Genomic DNA, 27,432 nt, shown 5'->3' with positions numbered 1-27,432 from the left:
CGCGTCGGGATGAGGGCGCCGGAAGTGAGTTGGCGGGCTCGGGCCCGCGGGGGCGGGACAGTCTGGTAGAAAGGAGCGTGAGGCGGGGGCGCGCCTAGTGTAGTGAGGAACGGGAGCGCGCAGCGTGTGGGGAAAGGCCTGAGGTACGGGGGCAAGTACTGAGGCACAGGGGGGGCAAGTACTGAGGCACAGGGGGGGGCAAGTACTGAGGCACAGGGGGGGCAAGTACTGAGGCACAGGGGGGGGGCAAGTACTGAGGCACCAGGGGGGGGGCAAGTACTGAGGCACAGGGGGGGGCAAGTACTGAGGCACAGGGGGGGGCCAAGTACTGAGGCACAGGGGGGGGCAAGTACTGAGGCACAGGGGGGGCAATACTGAGGCACAGGGGGGGCAAGTACTGAGGCACAGGGGGGCAAGTACTGAGGCACAGGGGGGCAAGTACTGAGGCACAGGGGGGGGCAAGTACTGAGGCACAGGGGGGGGCAAGTACTGAGGCACAGGGGGGGCAAGTACTGAGGCACAGGGGGGGGCAAGTACTGAGGCACAGGGGGGCAAGTACTGAGGCACAGGGGGGGCAAGTACTGAGGCACAGGGGGGGGCAAGTACTGAGGCACAGGAAGTATCCATAGCAACTGAGGCAACGGGGGGGGGCAGTATCCATAGCACCTGAGGCACAGGGGGGGCAGTATCCATAAGCACGTGAGGGCACAGGGGGGGCAAGTACTGAGGCCAGGGGGGGGCAAAGTTACGAGGCACAGGGGGGGGCAAGTACTGAGGCACAGGGGGGGGGCAAGTACTGAGGCACAGGGGGGGGCAAGTACTGAGGCCAACGGGGGGGGCAAGTACTGAGGCACAGGGGGGGCAAGTAACTGGCAAGGGAGGCCAAGACTGAGGCACAGGGGGGCAGTATCCATAGCACTGAGGCACAGGGGGGCAGTATCCATAGCACTGAGGCACAGGGGGGGCAGTATCCATAGCACTGAGGCACAGGGGGGCAGTATCCATAGCACTGAGGCACAGGGGGGCAGTATCCATAAGCACTGAGGCACCAGGGGGGGCAGTATCCATAGCACTGAGGCACAGGGGGGGCAGTATCCATAGCACTGAGGCACAGGGGGGCAGTATCCATAGCACTGAGGCACAGGGGGGCAGTATCCATAGCACTGAGGCACAGGGGGCAGTATCCATAGCACTGAGGCACAGGGGGCAGTATCCATAGCACTGAGGCGCAGGGGGGCAGATAGGCCATAGCAACTGAGGCACAGGGGGGGCAGTATCCATAGCACTGAGGCACAGGGGGGGCAGTATCCATAGCACTGAGGCACAGGGGGGGCAGTATCCATAGCACTGAGGCACAGGGGGGGCAGTATCCATAGCACTGAGGCACAGGGGGGCAGTAGCCGTAGCACTGAGGCACAGGGGGGGCAGTAGCCATAGCACTGAGGCACAGGGGGGGCAGTATCCATAGCACTTGAGGCACAGGGGGGGCAGTATCCATAGCACTGAGGCACAGGGGGGGCAAAGTACTGAGGCACGGGGGGGCAAGTACTGAGGCACAGGGGGGGCAAGTACTGAGGCACAGGGGGGGCAAGTACTGAGGCACAGGGGGGGGCAAGAACTGAGGCACAGGGGGGGGCAAGTACTGAGGCACAGGGGGGGGCAAGTACTGAGGCACAGGAGTATCCATAGCACTGAGGCACAGGGGGGGCAGTAGCCATAGCACTGAGCACAGGGGGGGCAAGTACTGAGGCACGGGGGGGGCAGTATCCATAGCACTGAGGCACAGGGGGGGGCAAGTACTGAGGCACGGGGGGGGCAAGTACTGAGGCACAGGGGGGGCAGTAGCCGTAGCACTGAGGCGCAGGGGGGGCAGTATCCATAGCACTGAGGCACAGGGGGGGCAGTATCCATAGCACTGAGGCACAGGGGGGGCAGTATCCATAGCACTGAGGCACAGGGGGGGCAAGTACTGAGGCACGGGGGGGGCAAGTACTGAGGCACAGGGGGGGCAGTATCCATAGCACTGAGGCACAGGGGGGGCAGTATCCATAGCACTGAGGCACAGGGGGGGCAGTATCCATAGCACTGAGGCACAGGGGGGGCAGTATCCATAGCACTGAGGGCGCAGGGGGGGCAGTATCCATAGCACTGAGGCACAGGGGGGGCAGTATCCATAGCACTGAGGCACAGGGGGGGCAGTATCCATAGCACTGAGGCACAGGGGGGGCAAGTACTGAGGCACGGGGGGGGCAAGTACTGAGGCACAGGGGGGGCAAGTACTGAGGCACAGGGGGGGCAAGTACTGAGGCACAGGGGGGGCAAGTACTGGGGCACAGGGGGGCAAGTACTGAGGCACGGGGGGGGCAAGTACTGAGGCACAGGGGGGGCAAGTACTGAGGCACAGGGGGGGGCAAGTAACTGAGGCACAGGGGGGGGGGCAAGTACTGAGGCACAGGGGGGCAAGTACTGAGGCACAGGGGGGGCAAGTACTGAGGCACAAGGGGGGCAAGTACTGAGGCACAGGGGGGCAAGTACTGAGGCACAGGGGGGGCAAGTACTGAAGCACAGGGGGGCAAGTACTGGGCACGGGGGGGCAAGTACTGAGGCACGGGGGGGGCAAGTACTGAGGCACAGGGGGGGCAAGTACTGAGGCACAGGGGGGGGGCAAGTACTGAGGCACAGGGGGGGCAAGTACTGAGGCACGGGGGGGGCAAGTACTGAGGCACGGGGGGGGCAAGTACTGAGGGCACAGGGGGGGGCAAGTACTGAGGCACAGGGGGGGGCAAGTACTGAGGCACAGGGGGGGCAGTACTGAGGCACAGGGGGCAAGTACTGAGGCACAGGGGGGCAAGTACTGAGGCACAGGGGGGGGGCAAGTTACTGAGGCACAGGGGGGGCAGTATCCATAGCACTGAGGCACAGGGGGGCAGTATCCATAGCACTGAGGCACAGGGGGGGGCAGTAGCCCGTAGCACTGAGGCACAGGGGGGGCGATCCGTAGCACTGGCACAGGGGGGCAGTATCCGTAGCACTGAGGCACAGGGGGGGCAGTATCCGTAGCACTGAGGCACAGGGGGGGCAGTATCCATAGCACTGAGGCACAGGGGGGGCAGTAGCCGTAGCCACTGAGGCACAGGGGGGGCAGTATCCGTAGCACTGAGGCACAGGGGGGGCAGTAGCCGTAGCACTGAGGCACAGGGGGGGCAGTAGCCATAGCACTGAGGCACAGGGGGGGCCAGTAGCCGTAGCACTGAGGCACAGGGGGGCAGTATCCATAGCACTGAGGCACAGGGGGGGCAAGTATCCATAGCACTGAGGCACAGGGGGGGCAGTATCCATAGCACTGAGGCACAGGGGGGGCAAGTACTGAGGCACGGGGGGGCAAGTACTGAGGCACAGGGGGGGCAAGTACTGAGGCACGGGGGGGGCAAGTACTGGGGCACGGGGGGGCAAGTACTGAGGCACGGGGGGGGCAAGTACTGAGGCACAGGGGGGGCAAGTACTGAGGCACAGGGGGGGGCAAGTACTGAGGCACAGGGGGGGCAAGTACTGAGGCACAGGGGGGGCAAGTACTGAGGCACAGGGGGGGCAAGTACTGAGGCACAGGGGGGGGCAAGTACTGAGGCACAGGGGGGGCAAGTACTGAGGCATAGGGGAGGCAAGTACTGAGGCACAGGGGGGGCAAGTACTGAGGCACAGGGGGGCAAGTACTGAGGCACGGGGGGGGCAAGTACTGAGGCACGGGGGGGGCAAGTACTGAGGCACGGGGGGGCAAGTACTGAGGCACAGGGGGGGGGCAAGTACTGAGGCACAGGGGGGGGGCAAGTACTGAGGCACGGGGGGGGCAAGTACTGAGGCACAGGGGGGGCAAGTACTGAGGCACAGGGGGGGCAAGTACTGAGGCACGGGGGGGGGCAAGTACTGAGGCACAGGGGGGGCAAGTACTGAGGCACAGGGGGGGCAGTATCCATAGCACTGAGGCACAGGGGGGCAGTATCCATAGCACTGAGGCACAGGGGGGGCAGTCGCCGTAGCACTGAGGCACAGGGGGGGCAGTAGCCGTAGCACTGAGGCACAGGGGGGCAGTATCCGTAGCACTGAGGCACAGGGGGGGCAGTATCCGTAGCACTGAGGCACAGGGGGGGCAGTATCCGTAGCACTGAGGCACAGGGGGGGCAGTATCCATAGCACTGAGGCACAGGGGGGGCAGTAGCCGTAGCACTGAGGCACAGGGGGGGCAGTAGCCATAGCATTGAGGCACAGGGGGGGCAGTAGCCGTAGCACTGAGGCACAGGGGGGGCAGTAGCCATAGCACTGAGGCACAGGGGGGGCAGTAGCCGTAGCACTGAGGCACAGGGGGGGCAGTATCCATAGCACTGAGGCACAGGGGGGGCAGTATCCATAGCACTGAGGCACAGGGGGGCAGTATCCATAGCACTGAGGCACGGGGGGGGCAAGTACTGAGGCACGGGGGGGCAAGTACTGAGGCACAGGGGGGGCAAGTACTGAGGCACAGGGGGGGCAAGTACTGAGGCACGGGGGGGGCAAGTACTGAGGCACGGGGGGGCAAGTACTGAGGCACAGGGGGGGCAAGTACTGAGGCACAGGGGGGGCAAGTACTGAGGCACAGGGGGGGCAAGTACTGGGGCACGGGGGGGGGCAAGAACTGAGGCACGGGGGGGGCAAGTACTGAGGCACAGGGGGGGCAAGTACTGAGGCACAGGGGGGGCAAGTACTGACGCACAGGGGGGGCAAGTACTGAGGCACAGGGGGGGCAAGTACTGAGGCACAGGGGGGCAAGTACTGAGGCACAGGGGGGGCAAGTACTGAGGCACAGGGGGGGCAAGTACTGAGGCACAGGGGGGCAAGTACTGAGGCACAGGGGGGGGCAAGTACTGAGGCACAGGGGGGGGCAAGTACTGAGGCACAGGGGGGGGCAAGTACTGAGGCACAGGGGGGGCAAGTACTGAGGCACAGGGGGGGCAAGTACTGAGGCACAGGGGGGGCAAGCACTGAGGCACAGGGGGGGCAGTATCCGTAGCACTGAGGCACAGGGGGGGCAGTATCCGTAGCACTGAGGCACAGGGGGGCAGTATCCGTAGCACTGAGGCACAGGGGGGGCAGTATCCATAGCACTGAGGCACAGGGGGGGCAGTAGCCGTATCACTGAGGCACAGGGGGGGCAGTAGCCATAGCACTGAGGCGCAGGGGGGGCAGTAGCCGTAGCACTGAGGCGCAGGGGGGGCAGTAGCCGTAGCACTGAGGCGCAGGGGGGCAGTAGCCGTAGCACTGAGGCGCAGGGGGGGCAGTAGCCGTAGCACTGAGGCACAGGGGGGGCAGTAGCCGTAGCACTGAGGCGCAGGGGGGGCAGTAGCCGTAGCACTGAGGCGCAGGGGGGGCAGTATCCGTAGCACTGAGGCGCAGGGGGGGCAGTATCCATAGCACTGAGGCACAGGGGGGCAGTATCCATAGCACTGAGGCACAGGGGGGGCAGTATCCATAGCACTGAGGCACAGGGGGGGCAGTATCCAAAGCACTGAGGCACAGGAGGGGCAGTATCCATAGTACTGAGGCACAGGGGGGGCAGTAGCCGTAGCACTGAGGCACAGGGGGGGCAGTAGCCGTAGCACTGAGGCACAGGGGGGGCAGTAGCCGTAGCACTGAGGCACAGGGGGGGCAGTAGCCGTAGCACTGAGGCACAGGGGGGGCAGTATCCATAGCACTGAGGCACAGGGGGGGCAGTATCCATAGCACTGAGGCACAGGGGGGGCAGTATCCATAGCACTGAGGCACAGGGGGGCAGTATCCATAGCACTGAGGCACAGGGGGGCAGTAGCCGTAGCACTGAGGCACAGGGGGGGCAGTAGCCATAGCACTGAGGCACAGGGGGGGCAGTAGCCATAGCACTGAGGCACAGGGGGGGCAGTATCCATAGCACTGAGGCACAGGGGGGGCAGTAGCCATAGCACTGGGAGGATGGTACCCAGATGGGGAGGGGAGGAGGGATAGGTAGTACCCAGGCAGGGGGCAGAGCTGGGAAGGTGAGGGGGTGGTAGTACCCAGGCAGGGGGAGAGTTTGGGATGACTGTACCTAGTTGTTGGGTTTGGGGGCATTGTACCTACCCAGCAGAGAGAGATGGGTAGTTGGAAAGATTGTTCCAAGGGGTAAGGGTTGGGGGCTAGTACCCAGCTGTGGGGGGGTATTGGAGGGCAGTACCTTGCCAGGATTAGTGGCTCCTTGCTATGAATGTTCCTGTTTCTCCTTCCCAGCTTGTACTGAACTGTAACTCTCATTCCACTTCCTGTTCCACCCAGTGAAACCATTGGCTCCTGATGGCAGCAGATGACGCTCAGACTCTCCATCGCCGCGGGGAGGATGCAAAATCGGTATTTCCTTCTCTTACCATTGGTCTGTCTGCAGTCACGTTTATACATCAAGCGCTTATGTACCCAGAGCCGGAGGTAGGGAAGTGGGGCCCCTGACAGCGCAGGAAGCCCAGGCCCCCATTTACATGGAAAGAAATGTATAGCCTGCAGCGCAACCGCTGCTAAACTACAAATCCCAGCCCAAGTTTGTAAAACAATATCTTTTGCTTTGTAGTTTTATTCATACAGGCAAACGCCCTTTCCCCTTATAGTCGTTGCACTAGTTGTTGCTTTGCTTTCCCGAGGGCTCACAGTGTTGCATTATTTCTGCACAGAGGGGCCACAAGGAGAAGGGCCACAGTAAATCTGAACCTGTGAAGCTGAACAGAAGCAGTCTAGTCAGGGATGAGACCGTATCTTCTACCAACCCCACTGCTGAGGAGCCTCCCAGGTACGTCCTGCCTACTGCTGACTTGTATGAAGGAGCCCTGTCCCCCTCATTCATGAGAAAAGAACTGGGGGCGCAACAGTAGGTTAGCTGAAAGCAGTTCTAATGTGTAGCGCCGGCTCCTTCTGAAAGCTCAGACTCAGGCACACTTTACTGCTGCGCTGCAAGTTGGAGTGATATCCCCCTCCCCCTCCCCCCCAGCAGCCGATCAGCAGAACAATGGGAAGGGAGCAAGATAGCAGCTCCCAGTAGGTATCAGAATAGCACTCAATAGTAAGAAATCCAAGTCCGGCTTGGGACTCCTCCAGTTACATGGGAGTAGGAGAAACAATAGGTTAGCTGAAAGCAGTTCTAATGTGTAGTGCTGGCTGAAAGCTCAGACTCAGGCACACTTTACTGCTGCGCTGCAAGTTGGAGTGATATCCCCCTCCCCCTCCCCCCCAGCAGCCGATCAGCAGAACAATGGGAAGGGAGCAAGATAGCAGCTCCCAGTAGGTATCAGAATAGCACTCAATAGTAAGAGATCCAAGTCCGGCTTGGGACTCCTCCAGTTACATGGGAGTAGGAGAAACAATAGGTTAGCTGAAAGCAGTTCTAATGAGTAGCACTGGCTGAAAGCTCAGACTCAGGCACAATGCACTGAGATGGCACCTACACACCAATATTACAGCTACAAATACATTTGTTGGTTCAAGAATAAAAGGTTAAATGGGAAAGGGAATTATTTGCTGTGTAACAGTGTCATTTAGAAATAGAAAGTGCCCCATAAATATCATGACCGTACCCATTTAAGGTTGACTCTAAACAGCTGGGGACTATGGTTATTCTACTGGACTGCAGCCCTCATCTGTATTATTACAAAAAGCACTGAATGCCAACCTGCTGATTATTTATGTATTTTAGGAGGAGGAAGCACAGACTGGAGAAGGATGAAAAGGCCAAGTCTGCCGAAAGTTCCGCTCATATAAAGAAAATCAAATCTCACAATCACCACACAGAAAGTGATACTGGAGAGGTAAGTGGTTCCTGTGTATCCATTAGAACCATACAGGGTGCAGGTACAGGATATAATACCTTTTGCCAAAAAGCAAACCAGAAAGAGTGTAAAGTCAATCAAGTAAAAAAAGATGCACAGAGAAACCTTCAGTGTAATACCTGCAAATGGCCACAAGATGCCCCTCTTCTACACCCACTAAAATCAGCAAACCATTCCAAGATGAAGATATATTATTATTATTATTATCAACATTTATTTATAAAGCGCCGAGATATAGGAGATATAAATTAACAGAGGAGTGAGGAAGTGTTATATTGGCATTCTATGCCCCCTAGTAGCAAAGCCTCAGCTTTATATTTCCTGCAATGTGGGACCAGCAATGCTGGCAGATGCCTCCTCATCCTCTCCCAAACGATAGTAAAGCTGGCTGGACAGTTATACAGTGAAACCTTGATTTTACATACTGATTTATACTTTTTTCCTCAGTTTACACCATTTTCTTTCTGTTCAGTCCCTCTCCTATTTATATTTTCTATTTTAGCCTTTCATTCAACCCACTGCCTGGTTGCTGAGGGAAACAAGACCCTAGCAATCAGATAGATACTGAGATTTAAACCTGGAGAGCCTATGAACAAAAAGCTAATTAGCTGAAAAAACGCAAACATTAAAAAATGAAAATGAATTGCAATTTGTCTTAGAATATCTGTTTGCCATAGTTTTATTAATTCATGTTATTATCCAGCCCCTACCCAAGCACAAAAAGGCAGACAATTCCCTCACAGAAAAGCTGCTGCAGGACGGTGTGATCTCCAGGTAAGGCCAGCAATGCATCGTACAAGTTAAAACTCTTTAATTAGTGGTGGTAATAATTAATAACCTTGATACAAATTTACAGATTAAATGTCTTTGTTGTCACATTGGAATATTCATCTTAAAAACATAAGGTCCCAGAGCTTCTTGGGGGATATCAGTGTGCAGTCTAACGGTGCCCATAATGCATTTATGTATTACTTACACTGCTACAAACAGAGTCCCAGAGGCGAGTGGGTTCTGTGGCACCAGTATTGCAGCCAGCGACCCAGGTATTGGGGGCAGTTTACTCACACACAGTACATTATGTATCCTGCTATTGGGCATTCAGTGTGGGATATGCCACTGCCCATGCCACAGACAACTTTTAGCTGCTGTTACTAATTTCCTTCTCCTTTCTCTTCTCAGCGCCGCAGAAAATGGGTTCTATAAGTCAGTGGAACCGAGTGATGGCAGAAAGGAGATGTGCGTGCTCATTCTCTAACCCTGTTACCCATCATTCTTACGCCTGTCTTTCTCACTGTATTGAACTCCTTCTGTCTAATAAACCGTTAAATGTGCAAGCTACTGATGGTATCAGCTGATAACTGATATTCCTATGGACCTATTCCACAGGTCTTGTGAAGTCACCACCCGACTGGATGAGAACAGCAACATCACCGCAATGGAGTGCAATGGGGAATTTACACTTTACAGAGAGGATAAGGGGTGAGTAGAGCACGTTAGGGGTGATGTTGGGATAAAGGATCTCCCCAGCATTCCTTAACTGTAGCACAATTCCTTATTCTGTAGCACAGACATCCCTCAGTACAGGATCGCTTGGAGGGTTAATGTTTAATCAGAACCCACCAAGAAACTTCTGCTTAGGGAATACTCTTTGCTGTATAGAACTCAAAATATAACTACATGTGATCTGCAGGCTTACCCAAACACAACCTTTGTGCCCAGTCTGACCTGAACCCAACCTGGATGGGCAGATTTGGGCTGCAGTCTGTGCACCAATGCGGGATGCGTGTCAGACTGGAGCAGTGCAGGTCACTATAACGTAGCTATGGGCAGAGGCTTGGTCCCTGACATGCAATTACTGGTACAGGCTAGTGTTGTGCAGTGCCCTTTTTGTAGTAGAACAGATAATACAGGATTGATGACCAGTGGTTTTTATTTTGTAGGGTAGAATCTCCGTGCCAAACCAGGAAAAATGAACCTAACTGGGAGAGTTCTACTGCTGAACCCAATGTGAGTAGATGTAATGCTTATCTTCAGTGTGGGGATAGTGGCTAATGCATCCAGACTGTTTAATGTGTAGCTTCCCTGTTTGGCCTCCTCCTTACTCACTCCTGGGGCGTTGTTCCAGCCAGGGCACAGGGTTCCGGGGTGCACCCACTTCCCACTACACACCCACTACACACCCACTTCCCTTCTCATTGGATAAGAATAGAGGCATCTGTAACTAAGTAAAACTGCTGGTAACCAGGTAAAACTCATTAGAAACACGTACAGCAGCTCCATGCCAAGAAATTAACGATATGTCTTGTTGGGTGTATCTTTTAAAATGACACATTAAGAACATACCTTCTACTTTTTAATTCTCAGAATTTCTTTAAGTACGTAGATGAACAGCAGAGCGTGTTGGTTTCATGTTCATGTCTCTCACAGGCTGGAGAAGAGACGAGAAGAGAAGGACTCTGGGAGAGTACGGCAGATAGTAGGGCTACACTGGACCCCCGCATAAGCAAAGATAACAGAAATATACAGGAACAAAAAGGGGGGTTGCCATGCAAAACTGAAAAGGAAAGAGACGGCCATCACAAATCCAAAGTAAAAAAGGATAACGTTGATAGGTCTGAGAGGAAAAAGGATCATGTGGAGAAAAGTGGGGATTCAGAGAAAAAGGAAAAGGGGGATTCAGAGAAAAAGGAAAGGGGGAAAAACCATTTGTGTAGAGATTCAGAGGGGGGGAAAGAAAGTTTAAAAAGGGGCAAAGAAAACAAAGAGTCTAAAAGCGAGCAGAAAGCCATTGATGGGACTGAAGGCATCGCCCAGCCAGAAAGAGAGAAGAAATGTGAAGATAAAATGGCATCAGGGAAAGAGAGAGAATCTGCCGAGGAGAAGGAAACTGGTAAGAGAGACCCCCTGAAATCCAAAGATAAAACATCTGCTGGGGAGGAAAGAAAGCCAAAAAAGCATTCTCACAAAGAGAAGTCCAAAGAGATGAACAGAACAAGAGAGAAGATGGAAGATGCTAAGATGTCAGTGTCTCGTGACCATCACAGGAAAGGAGATGCCCTGGAGGGGGCAGTGGAAGCCAACGAGGCAGTAAAACCTGAAAGAATTGAGGTGGCTGTTGGGGAACCCAAGGAACACAGCAGGGAAGTAGATGAGAAGGTCCATCTCAGGGTAAAGAGCTTCGAGGAGGAGCTGAATGAGTTGGCCAACCTGAAAATGCAGAGCAGCAAAGTGAAGAAGAAGGAGAGGGAAACGAAGAAGCACGAGGAGAAGAGAGAGAAGATAAAGGAGCAAAGCAGCGATGGGGCTGAAGGTAAAGCTACCAAAAGGGAAGGTGAGGAAGAGGAGTTGGTGGGTGAGGAGGCCAAACCTAGGGTAGAAAAGAATCAGAAAGAGAAGATTAAAGAGAGAGGAAAAAAAAGCTCCAAGGATGAGGCCGCTAGAGACAAAAAGCAGCCTTCTCGGAAACGCAAAAGCACTGAAACCGAAGGGACGGAAGCCAAAAAGGCAAAAGATGCGGCCAAAAAGGAGGAAGAATCAAAGTGGAAATGGTAAGTGGGGGAAAAGGGCAGGAACTTGTTTCCTTGTTCAGCTACTAAGCTAGATCTTAGGGGGCTGTTCCTGCTCAATTGTGCTTAGTACAGGGGAATCCCTATGTGCCATAGTTTTAGGGTATCTCTCTGTACAGGCTATGAGCAAACTTAGGGGGCTGTTCCTGCTGAATTGTGCTTAGTACAGGGGGATCCCTATGTGTCATAGTTTTATGGTATCTCTCTGTACAGGCTATGAGCAAACTTAGGGGGCTGTTCCTGCTGAATTGTGCTTAGTACAGGGGAATCCCTGTGTGTCATAGTTTTATGGTGTCTCTCTGTACAGGCTATGAGCAAACTTAGGGGGCTGTTCCTGCTGAATTGTGCTTAGTACAGGGGAATCCCTATGTGCCATAGTTTTACGGTATCTCTCTGTACAGGCTATGAGCAAACTTAGGGGGCTGTTCCTGCTGAATTGTGCTTAGTACAGGGGAATCCCTATGCTGCCATAGTGATATGGTCTCCTCTTATTGCCCCCCTGATACTATATAGTCATAGCAAACTGTATTTATGGAATCTGTTACCCCTCTGCTTGGGACCTTGGGTTTTCCAGATAAGAGATCTTTCCATTATGTGGAGCACAATTGTATTATTACAAGGAAAAGGGTAATTAGCCAATAGTGATGAGTGTTTAAATAGAGAAATGCGGGAAATGGCAATGTTACATTTTAACTGTTTCTGCATATCGGGTACAGGGGATCCCACTCCTGTATTTGCAGTATATGAGGGCTAATGCCGATAAACATATGTGGCCCAAGCATCTCAGGCTAAATTATTACTGTTATTATCACAAGCGATCGCTGATTCACTTGCCGACTCTTTCATAACCTTGGCTCTCCAGATGTTGCAGAACTACAGCACCCGTGATGCTTTCACCCTGGTTTCTGTATAAGAGGCTGCTGGGTGTTGTAGTCTGGCAATGTGGGGGAAGGCAAAGTTTATAAATAGGGCAGTAGGGCAATGATTCTGGGGTACAGTGGCAGGAGTTCTGGGGGTTCCTCCAGTCTTCGGTATCTGGTGAATGAACCCACAGAAATGACAGTCTGTACCCTGATGTCTCTCATCTGGTTAACAATATACCGAAATCACGCTGCCAGTAAATGAAAGGGTTAACCTGCTAGGCAACGACATGTATGTGGGTATTGGGTGCCATTGTGTGGGACTGCGCCACCCAGAGGAACGAGAGAGAAGTGATTTAAGTGCTAAAGCAGCAACAGGTGGTGCTTATGCCGTTGCTGGAAAGACTACATTTCCCAGCATGCCTCAGGCACAGGAAGCTCTGATTGGCTGCAGTCAGGAAATCCTCTGCAGAGGTCACATGAGCCAGTACAGAAATGACCATGTGCATAGCTGCGAGTGGAGTCTCCTGTGAGAGTGAATGGAATGTTGTACCGAGGCTGCAGGATTCTCCTTACACTTAGTGCCGGGACTAGATGGGCCCCCCGTGTGTGGCCTCAACTGAGGGGGGTGTGCATGGCAAGCACTCGGGCATCTCCTGCCGTGTTTAGGTGAGTGCTTTCTGATCTACTGCTGCTCATTGTCTTGTCACTCTGGTTATAGTTGTGTTTTACTGAACTGTTTCTGCTGAATTGTGCTTAGTACAGGGGAATCCCTATGTGCCATAGTTTTATGGTATCTCTCTGTACAGGCTATGAGCAAACTTAGGGGGCTGTTCCTGCTGAATTGTGCTTAGTACAGGGCAACAGCTATGTGCCATAGTTTTATGGTATCTCTCTGTACAGGCTATGAGCAAACTTAGGGGGCTGTTCCTGCTGAATTGTGCTTAGTACAGGGGAATAGCTATGTGCCATAGTTTTATGGTATCTCTCTGTACAGGCTATGAGCAAACTTAGGGGACTGTTCCTGCTGAATTGTGCTTAGTACAGGGGAATCCCTATGTGCCATAGTTTTATGGTATCTCTCTGTACAGGCTATGAGCAAACTTAGGGGGCTGTTCCTGCTGAATTGTGCTTAGTACAGGGGAATCCCTATGTGCCATAGTTTTATGGTATCTCTCTGTACAGGCTATGAGCAAACTTAGGGGGCTGTTCCTGCTGAATTGTGCTTAGTACAGGGGAATCCCTATGTGCCATAGTTTTATGGTATCTCTCTGTACAGGCTATGGGCAAACTTAGGGGGCTGTTCCTGCTGAATTGTGCTTAGTACAGGGGAATCCCTATGTGCCATAGTTTTATGGTATCTCTCTGTACAGGCTATGAGCAAACTTAGGGGGCTGTTCCTGCTGAATTGTGCTTAGTACAGGGGAATCCCTAACTGGGGTAACAAAGCAAGAGGCAAGTAATCTCATAGACAAATACAGTGATGAAGTGATTTGGGGGCGGGGTTACAGTTTTGTGCCCCTCCCATTATTGCATATTACTCCTACCAATAGGCGGCTGTTTCCCTTTCTGTAGGTGGGAGGAGGAGCACTACGAGGATGGCATGAAGTGGAAATTCCTGGAACACAGGGGCCCATATTTTGCCCCTCCGTATGAGCCCCTCCCGGATGATGTCAGCTTCTACTATGATGGTAAGAGCGTGGCCCTAGTGCTGCCCCGACCCTGTGCCCTGGGGGGGTAACAGCTTCCCAGAACAGAAATACTGTGTGGGGCAGCTATAAGGGCTATGGGACTAATATATATATATATACAGTGGAGGAAATAATTATTTGACCCCTCACTGATTTTGTAAGTTTGTCCAATGACAAAGAAATGAAAAGTCTCAGAACAGTATCATTTCAATGGTAGGTTTAACAGTGGCAGATAGCACATCAAAAGGAAAATGGAAAAAATAACTTTAAATAAAAGATAGCAACTGATTTGCATTTCATTGAGTGAAAAAAGTTTTTGAACCCCTACCAACCATTAAGAGTTCTGGCTCCCACAGAGTGGTTAGACACTTCTACTCAATTAGTCAACCTCATTAAGGCACCTGTCTTAACTAGTCACCTGTATAAAAGACACCTGTCCACAGAATCAATCAATCAAGCAGACTCCAAACTCTCCAACATGGGAAAGACCAAAGAGCTGCCCAAGGATGTCAGAGACAAAATTGTAGACCTGCACAAGGCTGGAATGGGCTACAAAACCATTAGCAAGAAGCTGGGAGAGAAGGTGACAACTGTTGGTGCGATTGTTGGAAAATGGAAGGAGCACAAAATGACCATCAATCGACCTCGCTCTGGGGCTCCACGCAAGATCTCACCTCGTGGGGTGTCAATGATTCTGAGAAAGGTGAAAAAGCATCCTAGAACTACACGGGAGGAGTTAGTTAATGACCTCAAATTAGCAGGGACCACAGTCACCAAGAAAACCATTGGAAACACATTACACCGCAATGGATTAAAATCCTGCAGGGCTCGCAAGGTCCCCCTGCTCAAGAAGGCACATGTGCAGGCCTGAAGTTTGCCAATGAACACCTGAATGATTCTGTGAGTGACTGGGAGAAGGTGCTGTGGTCTGATGAGACCAAAATAGAGCTCTTTGGCATTAACTCAACTCGCTGTGTTTGGAGGAAGAAAAATGCTGCCTATGACCCCCAAAACACCGTCCCCACCGTCAAGCATGGGGGTGGAAACATTTTGCTTTGGGGGTGTTTTTCTGCTAAGGGCACAGGACAACTTATTCGCATTAACGGGAAAATGGACGGAGCCATGTATCGTGAAATCCTGAACGACAACCTCCTTCCCTCTGCCAGGAAACTGAAAATGGGTCGTGGATGGGTGTTCCAGCACGACAATGACCCAAAACATACAGCAAAGGCAACAAAGGAGTGGCTCAAGAAGAAGCACATTAACCTTTTTAGTGCCATAGGACGTAGATTCTACGTCCTAGGTACCAAGGGACCAAAGTGCCATAGAACGTAGAATCTACGTCCTACAGCACTAACGGGTTTACAAGCGCTGCGCTCGCTTTTAAAGCAGCGCAGCGCTTGTAAAGCCTGCACAACCCCCTAGGCAACGAGCATAAGAGGTCATACTTACCGATCCGGGTCCCCCAGCGCCGCCGATCCGGGTCCTCAGCCAATGACAGCAGTGGACACGCATTGATGACGTGTCCACTGCTGTCCCTTTAATTGTCGCCGCCCCCGCCGTCGCCTCTTCACTCTGCTGCCACGTGAGACTGCTGGAGCCCCCCTGCTGCCTTCCTGCTGCCTTCCTGCCAGATTGGTCGCCCTGATCGCCTGCCTGCATTGTGTAAGCTGAACTACAACTCTCTAACCACTGTTTATTTTGCTTATTTCTATCTCAACTGTCTAAAATTTTTTTTTTTTTTTTTTTTCCATTTCTTCTTCTATCTTTGTCATTATTACACTTTTGTACACATACACACTTATTTACAACTTTCCCAAGCACACACAGACACTTACACACACACTTACACTTACACTTTTTTTTTTTTTTTTTTTTTTTCTTTCTTTTCTTTTCTTTCTTTCTTTGCTTTCTCTGGCAGTCTTTTTTTTTTACTAAAACTTTATTTCTGATCTTGCTCTATAATTATCTGATTTATTTGGTTGCATTTTAGTGTTTTTTTTGCATTTTCATAATTGATTTCTGTTTTTGAATTATTCTATTGCACTATAACTTTTGTATTGCTATTGGGTGCTGAATTTGCAGTGACGTTGGTGGATCCAGGGCTCTGACCACCGATTTCATTGCAATAATTGTTCTTCTGTTGGTTTGAGCGGTTTTTATTTGAATTTACTGATTTTATGGTGTTTTATCTTTGCATTGTTCTTTATTGTGTATTTAGTGCCCCAAAAAGGTTGCTTTTGCAGTGACATTGGTGGATCCAGGGCTCTGATCACCGATTTCATTGCAATTATTGTTCTTTGATTGCTTTTAGTGGTTTTATTCCATTTTAACTTCATTTGATTTCAGTTGTTCTAGAAAGGTCCAGAGGTGCTAAGATTGTTCTGGTAGTTTCTATTGCCAAGGGTTAGGCTGATGCCACACATGGCGTAGGGCTGATTTTTTCAGCAAGTGGAAAAACGCTTGCCGAAAATTCAGCCCTACGCCTGCTACTTGTGCCTGCACCCGAATGAATGGAATACGCTCGGGTGCAGGCACATGTAGCCGATATACGCATGAAAACGCGAGACTTTGCATTCTCACGCGTTTTCATGCGTATATCGGCTACATGTGCCTGCACCCGAGCGTATTCCATTCATTCGGGTGCAGGCAAAAAAAAAAAGGGGTGCATAGAGTGCAGCCCCAATATTATGCATTTTCAGGTTTGGCGGCCATGTACTTATGTGCACCCATACATATGGGGTATCGTTTTATTCAGGGGAACTTGCAGATTTATGGTTAGTAAGTTTTTGGTAGTTGCCATGGAGATTTTGGGGAGAAATCTAGGTTTGTATCTGGTTTTTCCTTGATTTCTGACCAAAGCGTGACTTCTGCAAGGGACTGCGGCCACAATTTTCCATGTAGAAAGAGAAGAGTGGTGTCTCTGAATAGCTGAAGGTGTGCACTTTTTGGAAATATATAGTTTGCGGGGGTTATTTCACAGGTATGGGGGTGTTTAGACTAAATAACTGCAGGTAGAGCAAAGCCCCCCGTTATGCATTGCCCCTGTTAGGGGGCATTTGGTGGCCACGTCTTTATGTGCACCCATACATATGGGGTATCGTTTTATTCAGGGGAACTTGCAAATTGAGGTTTAGTAAGTTTTTGGTAGTTGCCATGGAGATTTTGGGGAGAAATCTAGGTTTTTTATCTGGTTTTTCCTTGATTTCTGACCAAAATCTAGGTTTGTATCTGGTTTTTCCTTGATTTCTGACCAAAGCGCTGACTTCTGCAAGGGACTGCGGCCACAATTTTCCATGTAGAAAGAGAAGAGTGGTGTCTCTGAATAGCTGAAGGTGTGCACTTTTCGTAAATATATAGATTGTGGGGGTTATTTCACAGGTAGGGGGGGTTAACACTGAAAAACTGCAGGTAGTGCACATAGAGCGCAGCCCCCAAAATTTCAACTGAAATTGCCCTTATGCATTGCCCCTGTTTTGGGGCATTTGGTGGCCACGTCTTTATGTGCACCCATACATATGGGGTATCGTTTTATTCAGGGGAACTTGCAAATTGAGGTTTAGTAAGTTTTTGGTAGTTGCCATGGAGATTTTGGGGAGAAATCTAGGTTTTTTATCTGGTTTTTCCTTGATTTCTGACCAATGCGCTGACTTCTGCAAGGGACTGCGGCCACAATTTTCCATGTAGAAAGAGAAGAGTGGTGTCTCTGAATAGCTGAAGGTGTGCACTTTTCGTAAATATATGATTGTGGGGGTTATTTCACAGGTAGGGGGGGTTAACACTGAAATACTGCAGGTAGAGCAAAGCCCCCCCTTATGCATTGCCCCTGTTTGGGGGCATTTGGTGGCCACGTCTTTATGTGCACCCATACATATGGGGTATCGTTTTATTCAGGGGAACTTGCAAATTGAGGTTTAGTAAGTTTTTGGTAGTTGCCATGGAGATTTTGGGGAGAAATCTAGGTTTTTTTATCTGGTTTTTCCTTGATTTCTGACCAAAATCTAGGTTTGTATCTGGTTTTTCCTTGATTTCTGACCAATGCGCTGACTTCTGCAAGGGACTGCGGCCACAATTTTCCATGTAGAAAGAGAAGAGTGGTGTCTCTGAATAGCTGAAGGTGTGCACTTTTTGGAAATATATAGTTTGCGGGGGTTATTTCACAGGTATGGGGGTGTTTAGACTAAATAACTGCAGGTAGAGCAAAGCCCCCCGTTATGCATTGCCCCTGTTAGGGGGCATTTGGTGGCCACGTCTTTATGTGCACCCATACATATGGGGTATCGTTTTATTCAGGGGAACTTGCAAATTGAGGTTTAGTAAGTTTTTGGTAGTTGCCATGGAGATTTTGGGGAGAAATCTAGGTTTTTTTATCTGGTTTTTCCTTGATTTCTGACCAAAATCTAGGTTTGTATCTGGTTTTTCCTTGATTTCTGACCAAAGCGCTGACTTCTGCAAGGGACTGTGGCCACAATTTTCCATGTAGAAAGAGAAGAGTGGTGTCTCTGAATAGCTGAAGGTGTGCACTTTTTGGAAATATATAGTTTGCGGGGGTTATTTTACAGGTAGGGGGGGTTAACACTGAAAAACTGCAGGAAGTGCACATAGAGCGCAGCCCCCAAAATTTCAACTGAAATTGCCCTTATGCATTGCCCCTGTTTTGGGGCATTTGGTGGCCACGTCTTTATGTGTACCCATACATATGGGGTATCGTTTTATTCAGGGGAACTTGCAGATTGATGTTTAGTAAGTTTTTGGTAGTTGCCATGGAGATTTTGGGGAGAAATCTAGGTTTGTGTCTGTTTTTTCCTTGATTTCTGACCAATGCGCTGACTTCTGCAAGGGACTGCGGCCACAATTTTCCATGTAGAAAGAGGAGAGTGGTGTCTCTGAATAGCTGAAGGTGTGCACTTTTCAGAAATATATAGTTTGTGGGGGTTATTTTACAGGTAGGGGGGGTTACCACTGAAAAACTGCAGGAAGTGCACATAGAGCGCAGCCCCCAAAATATCAACTGAAATTGCCCTTATGCATTGCCCCTGTTTTGGGGCATTTGGTGGCCACGTCTTTATGTGCACCCATACATATGGGGTATTGTTTTATTCAGGGGAACTTGCAGATTGATGTTTAGTAAGTTTTTGGTAGTTGCCATGGAGATTTTGGGGAGAAATCTAGGTTTTTTATCAGTTTTTTCCTCGATTTCTGACCAAAGCGCTGACTTCTGCAAGGGACTGCGGCCACAATTTTCTATGTAGAAAGAGAAGAGTGGTGTCTCTGAATAGCTGAAGGTGTGCACTTTTCAGAAATATATAGTTTGTGGGGGTTATTTCACAAGTAGGGGGGGTTAACACTGAAAAACTGCAGGTAGTGCACATAGAGCACAGCACCCACATTTTTAGCTGTAATTGCCCTTGTGCATTGCCCCTGCTTTGGAGTGTTTGGTGCCCATGTCTTTATGTGCACCCATACATATGGGGCATCATTTTATTCAGTAGAAATTTGTCTTTCAAATTTGCCTTTGTTAGAAAATTTTTATGAGATTTTTTTTTGTCAAATCCACATTTGATCATGCGTCCAAGTTTACGTTTTAGAAAAAAAAAAAAATGTCAAAAAAACTTCCAAATTTCACAATGCACTGACAAAAGGTATTTGGCTTTTTAGTGAAAACTACATTGCACCTAGAAACCTGAAGGTCTGTAGTTTCTAAAGATACCAAACATGAGGGGATATTTTAGATTTACATATAAGTTATGCTGCATCAACTGTTACAAGCGCTTTTCCGCTTTGTTCTGGTGTGATATTGTACTAAGTATTGCTTTAGTTTGGGGGTTACTTCTGGACAGGAACTGTGGGGTACCACCACATATTTGGTATCGTTGGACTTGGGAGTATCAGGGCTTTTACAAACAACAAAAAAAAGTTTGTAAAATTAACTTTTCTATGGAAAAAAAACTCAAAATATACAGAAATTTTTCATAATTTTATTTTTTTTTTACATAATTCACCCAAAATACACATCATATCTCCAGAAAAGTTATAAAATTTGGTATGTATGTCGAAGCCCAATTAGTGACGAAAAAAACGATATATAATTTCCCTAGTTTCATGGAGGTTTTCCTACCAAAAAACATTGTTAAAGCGAATGAGTACAAAATGCTTAAAAAACGTCTGGCACTGGGGGGAACCGAAATGACGAATTCGGCTGGCACTTAAAGGGTTAAGGTCATGGAGTGGCCTAGTCAGTCTCCGGACCTTAATCCAATAGAAAACCTATGGAGGGAGCTCAAGCTCAGAGTTGCACAGAGACAGAAACCTTAGGGATTTAGAGATGATCTGCAAAGAGGAGTGGGACCAACATTCCTCCTAAAATGTGCGCAAACTTGCTCATCAATTACAAGAAACGTTTGGCCTCTGTGCTTGCAAACAAGGGGTTTTCCACTAAGTATTAAGTCTTTTTTTGTTAGAGGGTTCAAAAACTTATTTCACTCAATGAAATGCACATCAGTTGCTATCTTTTATTTCAAGTTATTTTTTCCATTTTCCTTTTGATGTGCTATCTGCCACTGTTAAACCTACCATTGAAATGATACTGTTCTGAGACTTTTCATTTCTTTGTCATTGGACAAACTTACAAAATCAGTGAGGGGTCAAATAATTATTTCCTCCACTGTATATAATATATAAATTTAGTGTGTACCCTGTATGTGTTGTAGGGAAGCCAGTGAAACTGAGCCCAGGGGCCGAGGAAGTGGCCACTTTCTATGGCAAAATGCTGGACCATGAGTATACTACCAAGGAGGCGTTCCAGAAGAACTTCTTTGCAGACTGGAGAGAGGTAAGGAACCCCCAGCCCATTCATGAACCCCATTCATTCCCCCTCTCTTGGTAGGGAATCCCATAACCTGACTGCCCTTACAGTAAGGAGCCCCATCCTATGCTGATGGTGAGATCTCCTTTCCTCCCCACCCCCAAAGAATCACTCATTCCCCCTCTCTTGGTAGGGAATCCCATTACCTGACTGCCCTTACAGTAAGGAACCCCTTCCTATGCTGATGGTGAGATCCCCTTTCCTCCCCACCCCCAATGAATCCCTCACTCCCCCTCTCTTGGTACATATATGTTCCTCTCAACAACACACCATTTTATTTTTGAAGCAAATGACGAATGAGGAGCGGAAGCTGATCAAGCACCTACACAAGTGTGAATTCTCCGAGATCCACAAGTATTTCTTTGAAAAGAATGAGGCCCGCAAGGCTTTGCCCAAGGAAGAGAAACAGGTGAGATGGCGCTGATAGTTTTGGGGGACTCCAGTGGATATTGGGGGGAATATTCCTCCCTTTACTAGAAGTACTACACATTTACTAGAAGTATCTGTACCAATGTTATTTTTTCCCGTTTCCCTTATCTCAGAAACTGAAGGAGGAAACCAATAAGATCCAGGAGGAGTACGGCTACTGCATCCTTGATGGACACAGGGAAAAAATTGGAAACTTCAAGATCGAGCCCCCAGGACTGTTCCGAGGCCGTGGGGACCACCCAAAGATGGGAATGCTGAAGCTGAGGATAATGCCAGAGGATGTGATTATAAACTGCAGCAAGTACGTGTAGTGCGCCACCTAGTGTCCAGCAGATACATGTCTGGCTTCACCTACAGTTCTCTACCTGTACCTGCCTATATCTATGGGCTGTTTGGTGCCATGGTTGGTTATAGATATCTCCATGCAGTTGGTCAATCAGTAGGTGTGCAAACATACATAAAAATCCTTTTCAGTACCATGTGTACTAAAAAGTGCCCAAGTGTGTAAGGTGTGTAAGTACATACCCTTGTCCCTGGGGCACTGACACTGATACTTGTGCATTTTGTGGGGATTTACAGTGGGAAATAATGTGCGCTGAGATTGGTACTTTGTCTGCAGATGAAAGGCTGGAGTTTTTGGGGGGGGGGGGCAACGTGCATGACTAAAATAAGTGAGCAGTTGTGCATATCTCTGCCCCTTTGCTCATTGTTAGTTATTAAAGTCTTTCTTTGGTTTTCCTGACAGAGAATCCAAGGTTCCAGACCCCCCTCCGGGCCACAAGTGGAAAGAGGTTCGGTGCGACAACACCGTGACATGGCTGGCATCATGGACGGAAAATATCCAGAGTTCTATTAAGTACATCATGCTGAACCCAAGCTCCAAACTGAAGGTGAGTGGGAGGCAAATACATTCACTCATTCACTCACTCACTGGGGTAACCGTAATACACTCTGCCCCCCCATGTGCTAGAACTCTTTGTTTTAATCCAGGGGGAGAAAGACTGGCAGAAGTACGAGACTGCTCGCCGACTGAAAGGGGTTGTGAGCGACATCAGAGCTCAGTACCGAGTAGACTGGAAATCCCGGGAGATGAAGAAACGGCAGAGAGCTGTGGCCCTCTATTTCATTGATAAGGTATGAAGCCTCCATCTGTTGTTGCTGTACATCTCTGTGACTAAAGCACTAGAATCGCACAGTAATGGACTTGGACTGCTGGGTTGATGATAGGGTTTCTTTAGTTGCAAATGTCAGTGTCTCTTTGTAAAGGAACGGGTTGGGATATAACGGTGTCTCTCCCAACAGCTGGCACTCCGAGCGGGAAATGAAAAAGAGGAAGGGGAGACGGCAGATACAGTTGGCTGCTGTTCCCTTAGGGTGGAGCACATACAGCTGTACCCAGAGCTCGATGGGCAGCAGTACGTGGTGGAGTTTGACTTCCTGGGAAAGGATTCCATCCGCTATTATAACAAGGTGCCAGTGGAGAAGGAGGTGAGGATGGGTGTCCCCTTTATTGACTTCAGGAACCTCTGTTCCCCCCCCATACCTTATGCCATACTTGGGGCGAGTGGGAAGACCCTACAGACACCAACTTCTTGAGGGCCAAGCTTCTCCGGTTCTGCATTTTACCCAGACATTTTATCTCCTTGTTTCAGGTGTTTAAGAACCTGAAGCTTTTCATGGAGAATAAAAACCCGGAGGATGATCTTTTCGACAGGCTGAATGTAAGTGATGTTTCCTACTTGCACGTCAGTAGGGGGATCTGTGCTTGTTACTATGGGATATGTGATAATTATTCCCTAAGCTCATCCCAGACTGTCTCTAGGCTCTTGGTACCCAGACTGTAACTTTGGCTTGGCTCATTAGAGCCAACTAAACTAGTCTAAACTATATCATGTTTAGAGCTAGAGAAAAGTGCATTAAAGGTGTTGTTCCCCTTTAATTTAACTTTTAATATAATGCAGACATTGATATTCTGAGACAATTTGCCATTGTTTTTCATTTTTTATTTTTTTGTGGTTTATCAGTTAATTAATTCTTCAGCAGTCCACCAGTTTGGAATTTCAGTAGCTATCTGGTTGATAGGGTCTTTTGTTTACCTTAGCAACCATACCATGGGTTAAATAAAAGACTGGAATGTTAATAGAAGAGGGGCTGAATAGTAGGATAAGTAATAAAAAGTAACAATATTAATAGTTTTATAAGTGCCCAGGGCAATAGTTTTTTTGGCTGTCAGGGGGTCACTGACCCCCCATTTGATAGTTGGAAAAATGGAAGGCAAATTGTTTGAAAACTATTAAAAATAATAATGAAGACCATTTGCAAAGTTGCTAGGAATAGGACATTCTATAACGTACTAAAAGTTAATGTAATTGTGAACCACCCCATTATTGAATATGCTGCCATTTTCTTTCACACAGACTTCCATACTGAACAAACATCTACAGGATCTGATGGATGGACTTACGGCCAAAGTGTTCCGAACCTACAATGCTTCTATCACCCTGCAGAACCAGCTGAAGGAGCTGACCAATGGCAAGTTCTCTAAGTAATGCTAAGCAACAGTTTCCCATGCACCGCCTTGTTCTAAATGTACTGACTCTTTATGTCCATCAGGGGAGGACAATGTAGCGGCCAAGATTCTGTCTTATAATCGGGCAAACAGAGCTGTAGCTCTTCTCTGTAACCACCAGAGGGCGCCACCAAAAACCTTTGAAAAGTCAATGCAGAATCTACAGACTAAGGTATTTATATACAGTGATTACTACACAGACCGATACTCCTGGGGAATGCTGGGAGATGCTTAGACTTTATTTAATGACTATGAATTGTGCTGCAATCCCCACAATAAGAAGCCCGGCCTCACTTGCTTAGAAGGCAGCAAATGTTTCTGTAAATTCTCATCATTTTGTCACAGAATGGGGCAGAAAAGAAGCACATACCTCCAAACAATGTAGGACCCTATAAAAAAATATTGCATAAACAGCTCATATGTAAAACCCTGCTTCATCTAAATAAACCATTTTCATATAAATATAAATTTTTAGCAGTATGTGCCATTGGGTAATCCTAAGGGCCGCCCCCTGGGATCATAGGAGTCACAGTGCACACAAACAAGCCAAGGCACACATACATGCTAGGCCCCATCAGCCAATGAATGGGCAGAGTTCTGCCTTTTGCTCCCACACTACTTCCTGTTACAGTTAGAGCTGCATCACTTCCTGTCAGCTGATCTCTGAGGGAGCACACAGCCCATCACTAAATGGCGGCTCAAGGGAAAGGGTGTAAAAGGGCAATATTTACTGATATATATATTCCAGTTTGGGGAGATTCTTTAATAGGCCCCTTAACATAATATAAACTGTCTGTTGGTTACGTATTCATTCTGGGGGGATAGTTTCCCTTTAATGTAACCATACCTGATCCTCTTTGTTTCCCTGCAGATTGATGCAAAGGAACAGCAGCTGAAAGAAGCAAAGAAAGAGTTAAAGAGCGCAAAGGCAGAGCATAAAGCCAGGAAGAGTGAGAAGTCTAAGAAGTAAGGGGAATCTATACTCCCGTTGCCTTTCTGTGCTGCCACTTAGGGGTATAAATTTGGGGTTCCCTGCTGCTGCACTGGGTCATGATGGGGGTGGCTTCTCCCTTTTATATTGTATAATTCTATGATCCTCTCTGTGCCCAGGGAGATGGAGAAGAAGAAGAAGCAAGTGGCACGGATAGAGGAGCAGCTGATGAAGCTGAAGTTACAGGCGACCGACAAAGAGGAGAATAAGCAGATTGCCCTGGGCACGTCCAAACTCAACTATCTGGATCCCAGGATCACCGTAGCCTGGTAGGTTCCGTTTGGGGGGGCAGTACGGGTACTGAGAGGGGCGCAGGAACCCATTATACATATAGACACTCAGCTTGGCGAATGGATCAAACCAACGACGAGAGGGGCATCCAGGCATTCAGGGGTTTCACAAGGGACTCAGAAGTAAAAAAAAAAAAAAACGATTAAAAGTCCAAAATCTCCAGTGGCCCTATATGTTTTGTGCCTCCAGGGGCAATTAGCAATAGACTAAATCCATGACTAAGTGCCCCTGGAGGCACAAACGTTTAGTTGTTGCTTATAGAATGGCCTAATTAAAGCAGCTTTTCAATTGGTCTTCATTATTTATTATTTTTATTCCTCTTCTGCCTCTTTGCTGCTTTCAAATGGGGGTCACTGACCCCGACTGCCAAAACCTATTGCTCTGTGAGGCTCCAGTTTTATTGTTATTGTTACTTTTTATTCCTTATCTTTCTATTCAGCCCCTCCCCTATTCATATTCCTGTCTCTCATTTAAACTGCTTCCTGGTTGCTAAGGTAATTTGAACCCTAGCAACCGGATAACTGCTGAAATTCCAGACTGGAAAGCTGCTGAACAAAAAGGGAAATAATAAAAAAAAAAAATTACAAATAATAAAAAAAAAAAATGAAGACCAATTGCAAATTGTCTCAGTATTTTACTCCCTACTTCATACTAAAAGTTACCTCCAAGGTAAAAACCTTCTTGTCATTTTCAGTAAACCGTTTTTTACTATAACTTTTGCGGCCCTTGCCTTGTCCTTGAGTGCCTGGATGTCCCTCTTGTTGTTAGTATGTATTTATTTTATATATTATATTATTATATATACACAGCACAGGGCAATAAGTGGATATTTTAACATAAAAAAAAAATAAACCAACCAATACAGGAGGTGTAAAGAGGGCCCTTCACAAAAGAGCTTACAATCTAAAGTGGATAGTGCAGTCCCTTGTGCAAATAATGATGGGTAGTTAGACTACAACCCGGTCAGTAGGTGCTGAGAGCTGTAGTTTAGCATTATGGAGAAATTCCATTTACGTTTCTCTAACTCTCACATTAGATTAGTTATAAGGATCAACAATTTAATTGGCCTTATACGACCCCCCCCTTGGCTATTGTGGGAAGCCAGATTCTCCCTCCCAGTGCAACCGACAGTGAAAGGAAACTCCTCCTTATCTGTAGTTATGAGCTCATTGCACTAAACTCATTCTTTCTCTCTCTCCTGGGGGGAGGGATATAAAACAAACCATGGATTTTCTACCCCCCCCCTGTTAGTTCTCTGTTTGGTCTGCCCCAGGTGCAAGAAGTACGGCGTGCCCATCGAGAAGATCTATAACAAGACGCAGAGAGAGAAATTTGCGTGGGCGATAGACATGACCAGCGAGAACTTTGAGTTCTGATCTCAGGTATCGGTGCCACCATCACCAAGCACTTAATCCAAGCACTGCCGTGTCAGCCATGGACTCCCACACTGACCCCCTCGGCCGGCCCCCGCCTGGGGCACGTGTAGCTAATGGTTTCCTCCAAATGGAGGGGTGTCTACTTCCTTCTTGTATTTGCCATGTTGGTACCAAGCTCTATTCTGATTTGACTTCATTATTCTTCTTTTGGCCAAATAAGTACAGCAGCCAATGGCTGTCCAGAGATTGGACTGTGTGTGTTGTTCCTTCTAACGATCTCCCTACTGCAGAGGCGGGGCCTGGGGCTGACGGGTCCAACAGCCCTTCATTGGCAGGTTCTATTCTTTTGGACCCTGCAGAACGAAAGTGGCCCATTTGGGCTGAAACTGGCTGAAGTGGGTGGCCATTTTGTACAGTGTTACCTGGCGGGTTGGGAAGGATTCTATAACGACTGCCATTGGTTGGAAAGGATTCTAGAATGGCCACAATTTGTTGGAAAGGTATTTATGCTGGCTACGATTGGTTGGAAAGGAATTTATGCTGGCTACGATTGGTCGGAAAGGATTCTATAGAGTATAGATGTATTAATAAGCGTAGAGATATACAGATGATCCTCGATCCGTTACCGGTGCCATCGGGTCGCTGTGGTTCTGCAAGTTTTCCTTCTTGTTTGTATTTAAATTCCGAGCTCCGGGAAAATGCAATAATTGCTGTAAAATAGAAATGTGTTTTTTTTTCTTTTGTAATCATTTATTTTTCGTTAACGAACAAACGGTTCGATTAAAGACGTATTTTTGGGAATCTGCGCAACTTTCTTCGTGGTTTTGACGATTCCGCAGACTTGTCTGAAAGATGTTACAATAAAAGAAGCAAAATAAACGTAGAGACGTCACCTGATTGTCAAGCAGCTCGTGTTTCCTGAGAGCCCGCAAAGGGTTAATGCT

General features: G+C 48.7%; 1 protein-coding gene across 6 annotated transcripts; it reads left to right on the top strand.

Annotated features, from left to right (window-relative positions):
- Nucleotides 1-27,367, top strand: top1mt (DNA topoisomerase I mitochondrial). Of its 6 annotated transcripts, none has more exons than XM_031903852.1 (22): nt 1-24; nt 6,316-6,387; nt 6,702-6,817; nt 7,718-7,829; nt 8,554-8,624; nt 9,030-9,086; nt 9,237-9,329; nt 9,791-9,857; nt 10,278-11,398; nt 13,852-13,967; nt 20,678-20,799; nt 21,119-21,241; nt 21,375-21,562; nt 22,007-22,151; nt 22,252-22,395; nt 22,564-22,749; nt 22,914-22,982; nt 23,679-23,793; nt 23,875-24,002; nt 24,702-24,796; nt 24,941-25,090; nt 26,386-27,367. In XM_031903852.1, the coding sequence occupies exons 2-22, from the start codon at nt 6,334-6,336 to the stop codon at nt 26,486-26,488; spliced, it is 3,375 nt and encodes a 1,124-aa protein (XP_031759712.1). In that variant the 5' UTR covers nt 1-24; nt 6,316-6,333; the 3' UTR covers nt 26,489-27,367. The 6 variants fall into 6 exon arrangements, with proteins under 6 accessions (XP_031759712.1, XP_031759710.1, XP_031759709.1 ...); XM_031903850.1 differs by lacking the exon at nt 1-24 and adding an exon at nt 37-143; XM_031903849.1 differs by lacking the exon at nt 1-24 and adding an exon at nt 38-143 and having other exon boundaries at nt 6,316-6,462; nt 26,364-27,367.
- The last annotated feature ends 65 nt before the right edge of the window (nt 27,368-27,432 follow it).

Source organism: Xenopus tropicalis, chromosome 6 (genome assembly GCF_000004195.4).
Source record: "Xenopus tropicalis strain Nigerian chromosome 6, UCB_Xtro_10.0, whole genome shotgun sequence".
Lineage (NCBI taxonomy): Eukaryota > Metazoa > Chordata > Amphibia > Anura > Pipidae > Xenopus > Xenopus tropicalis.
Note: the sequence above shows the minus strand (reverse complement) of the source record. Positions and strands in the feature narration are given on the sequence as shown.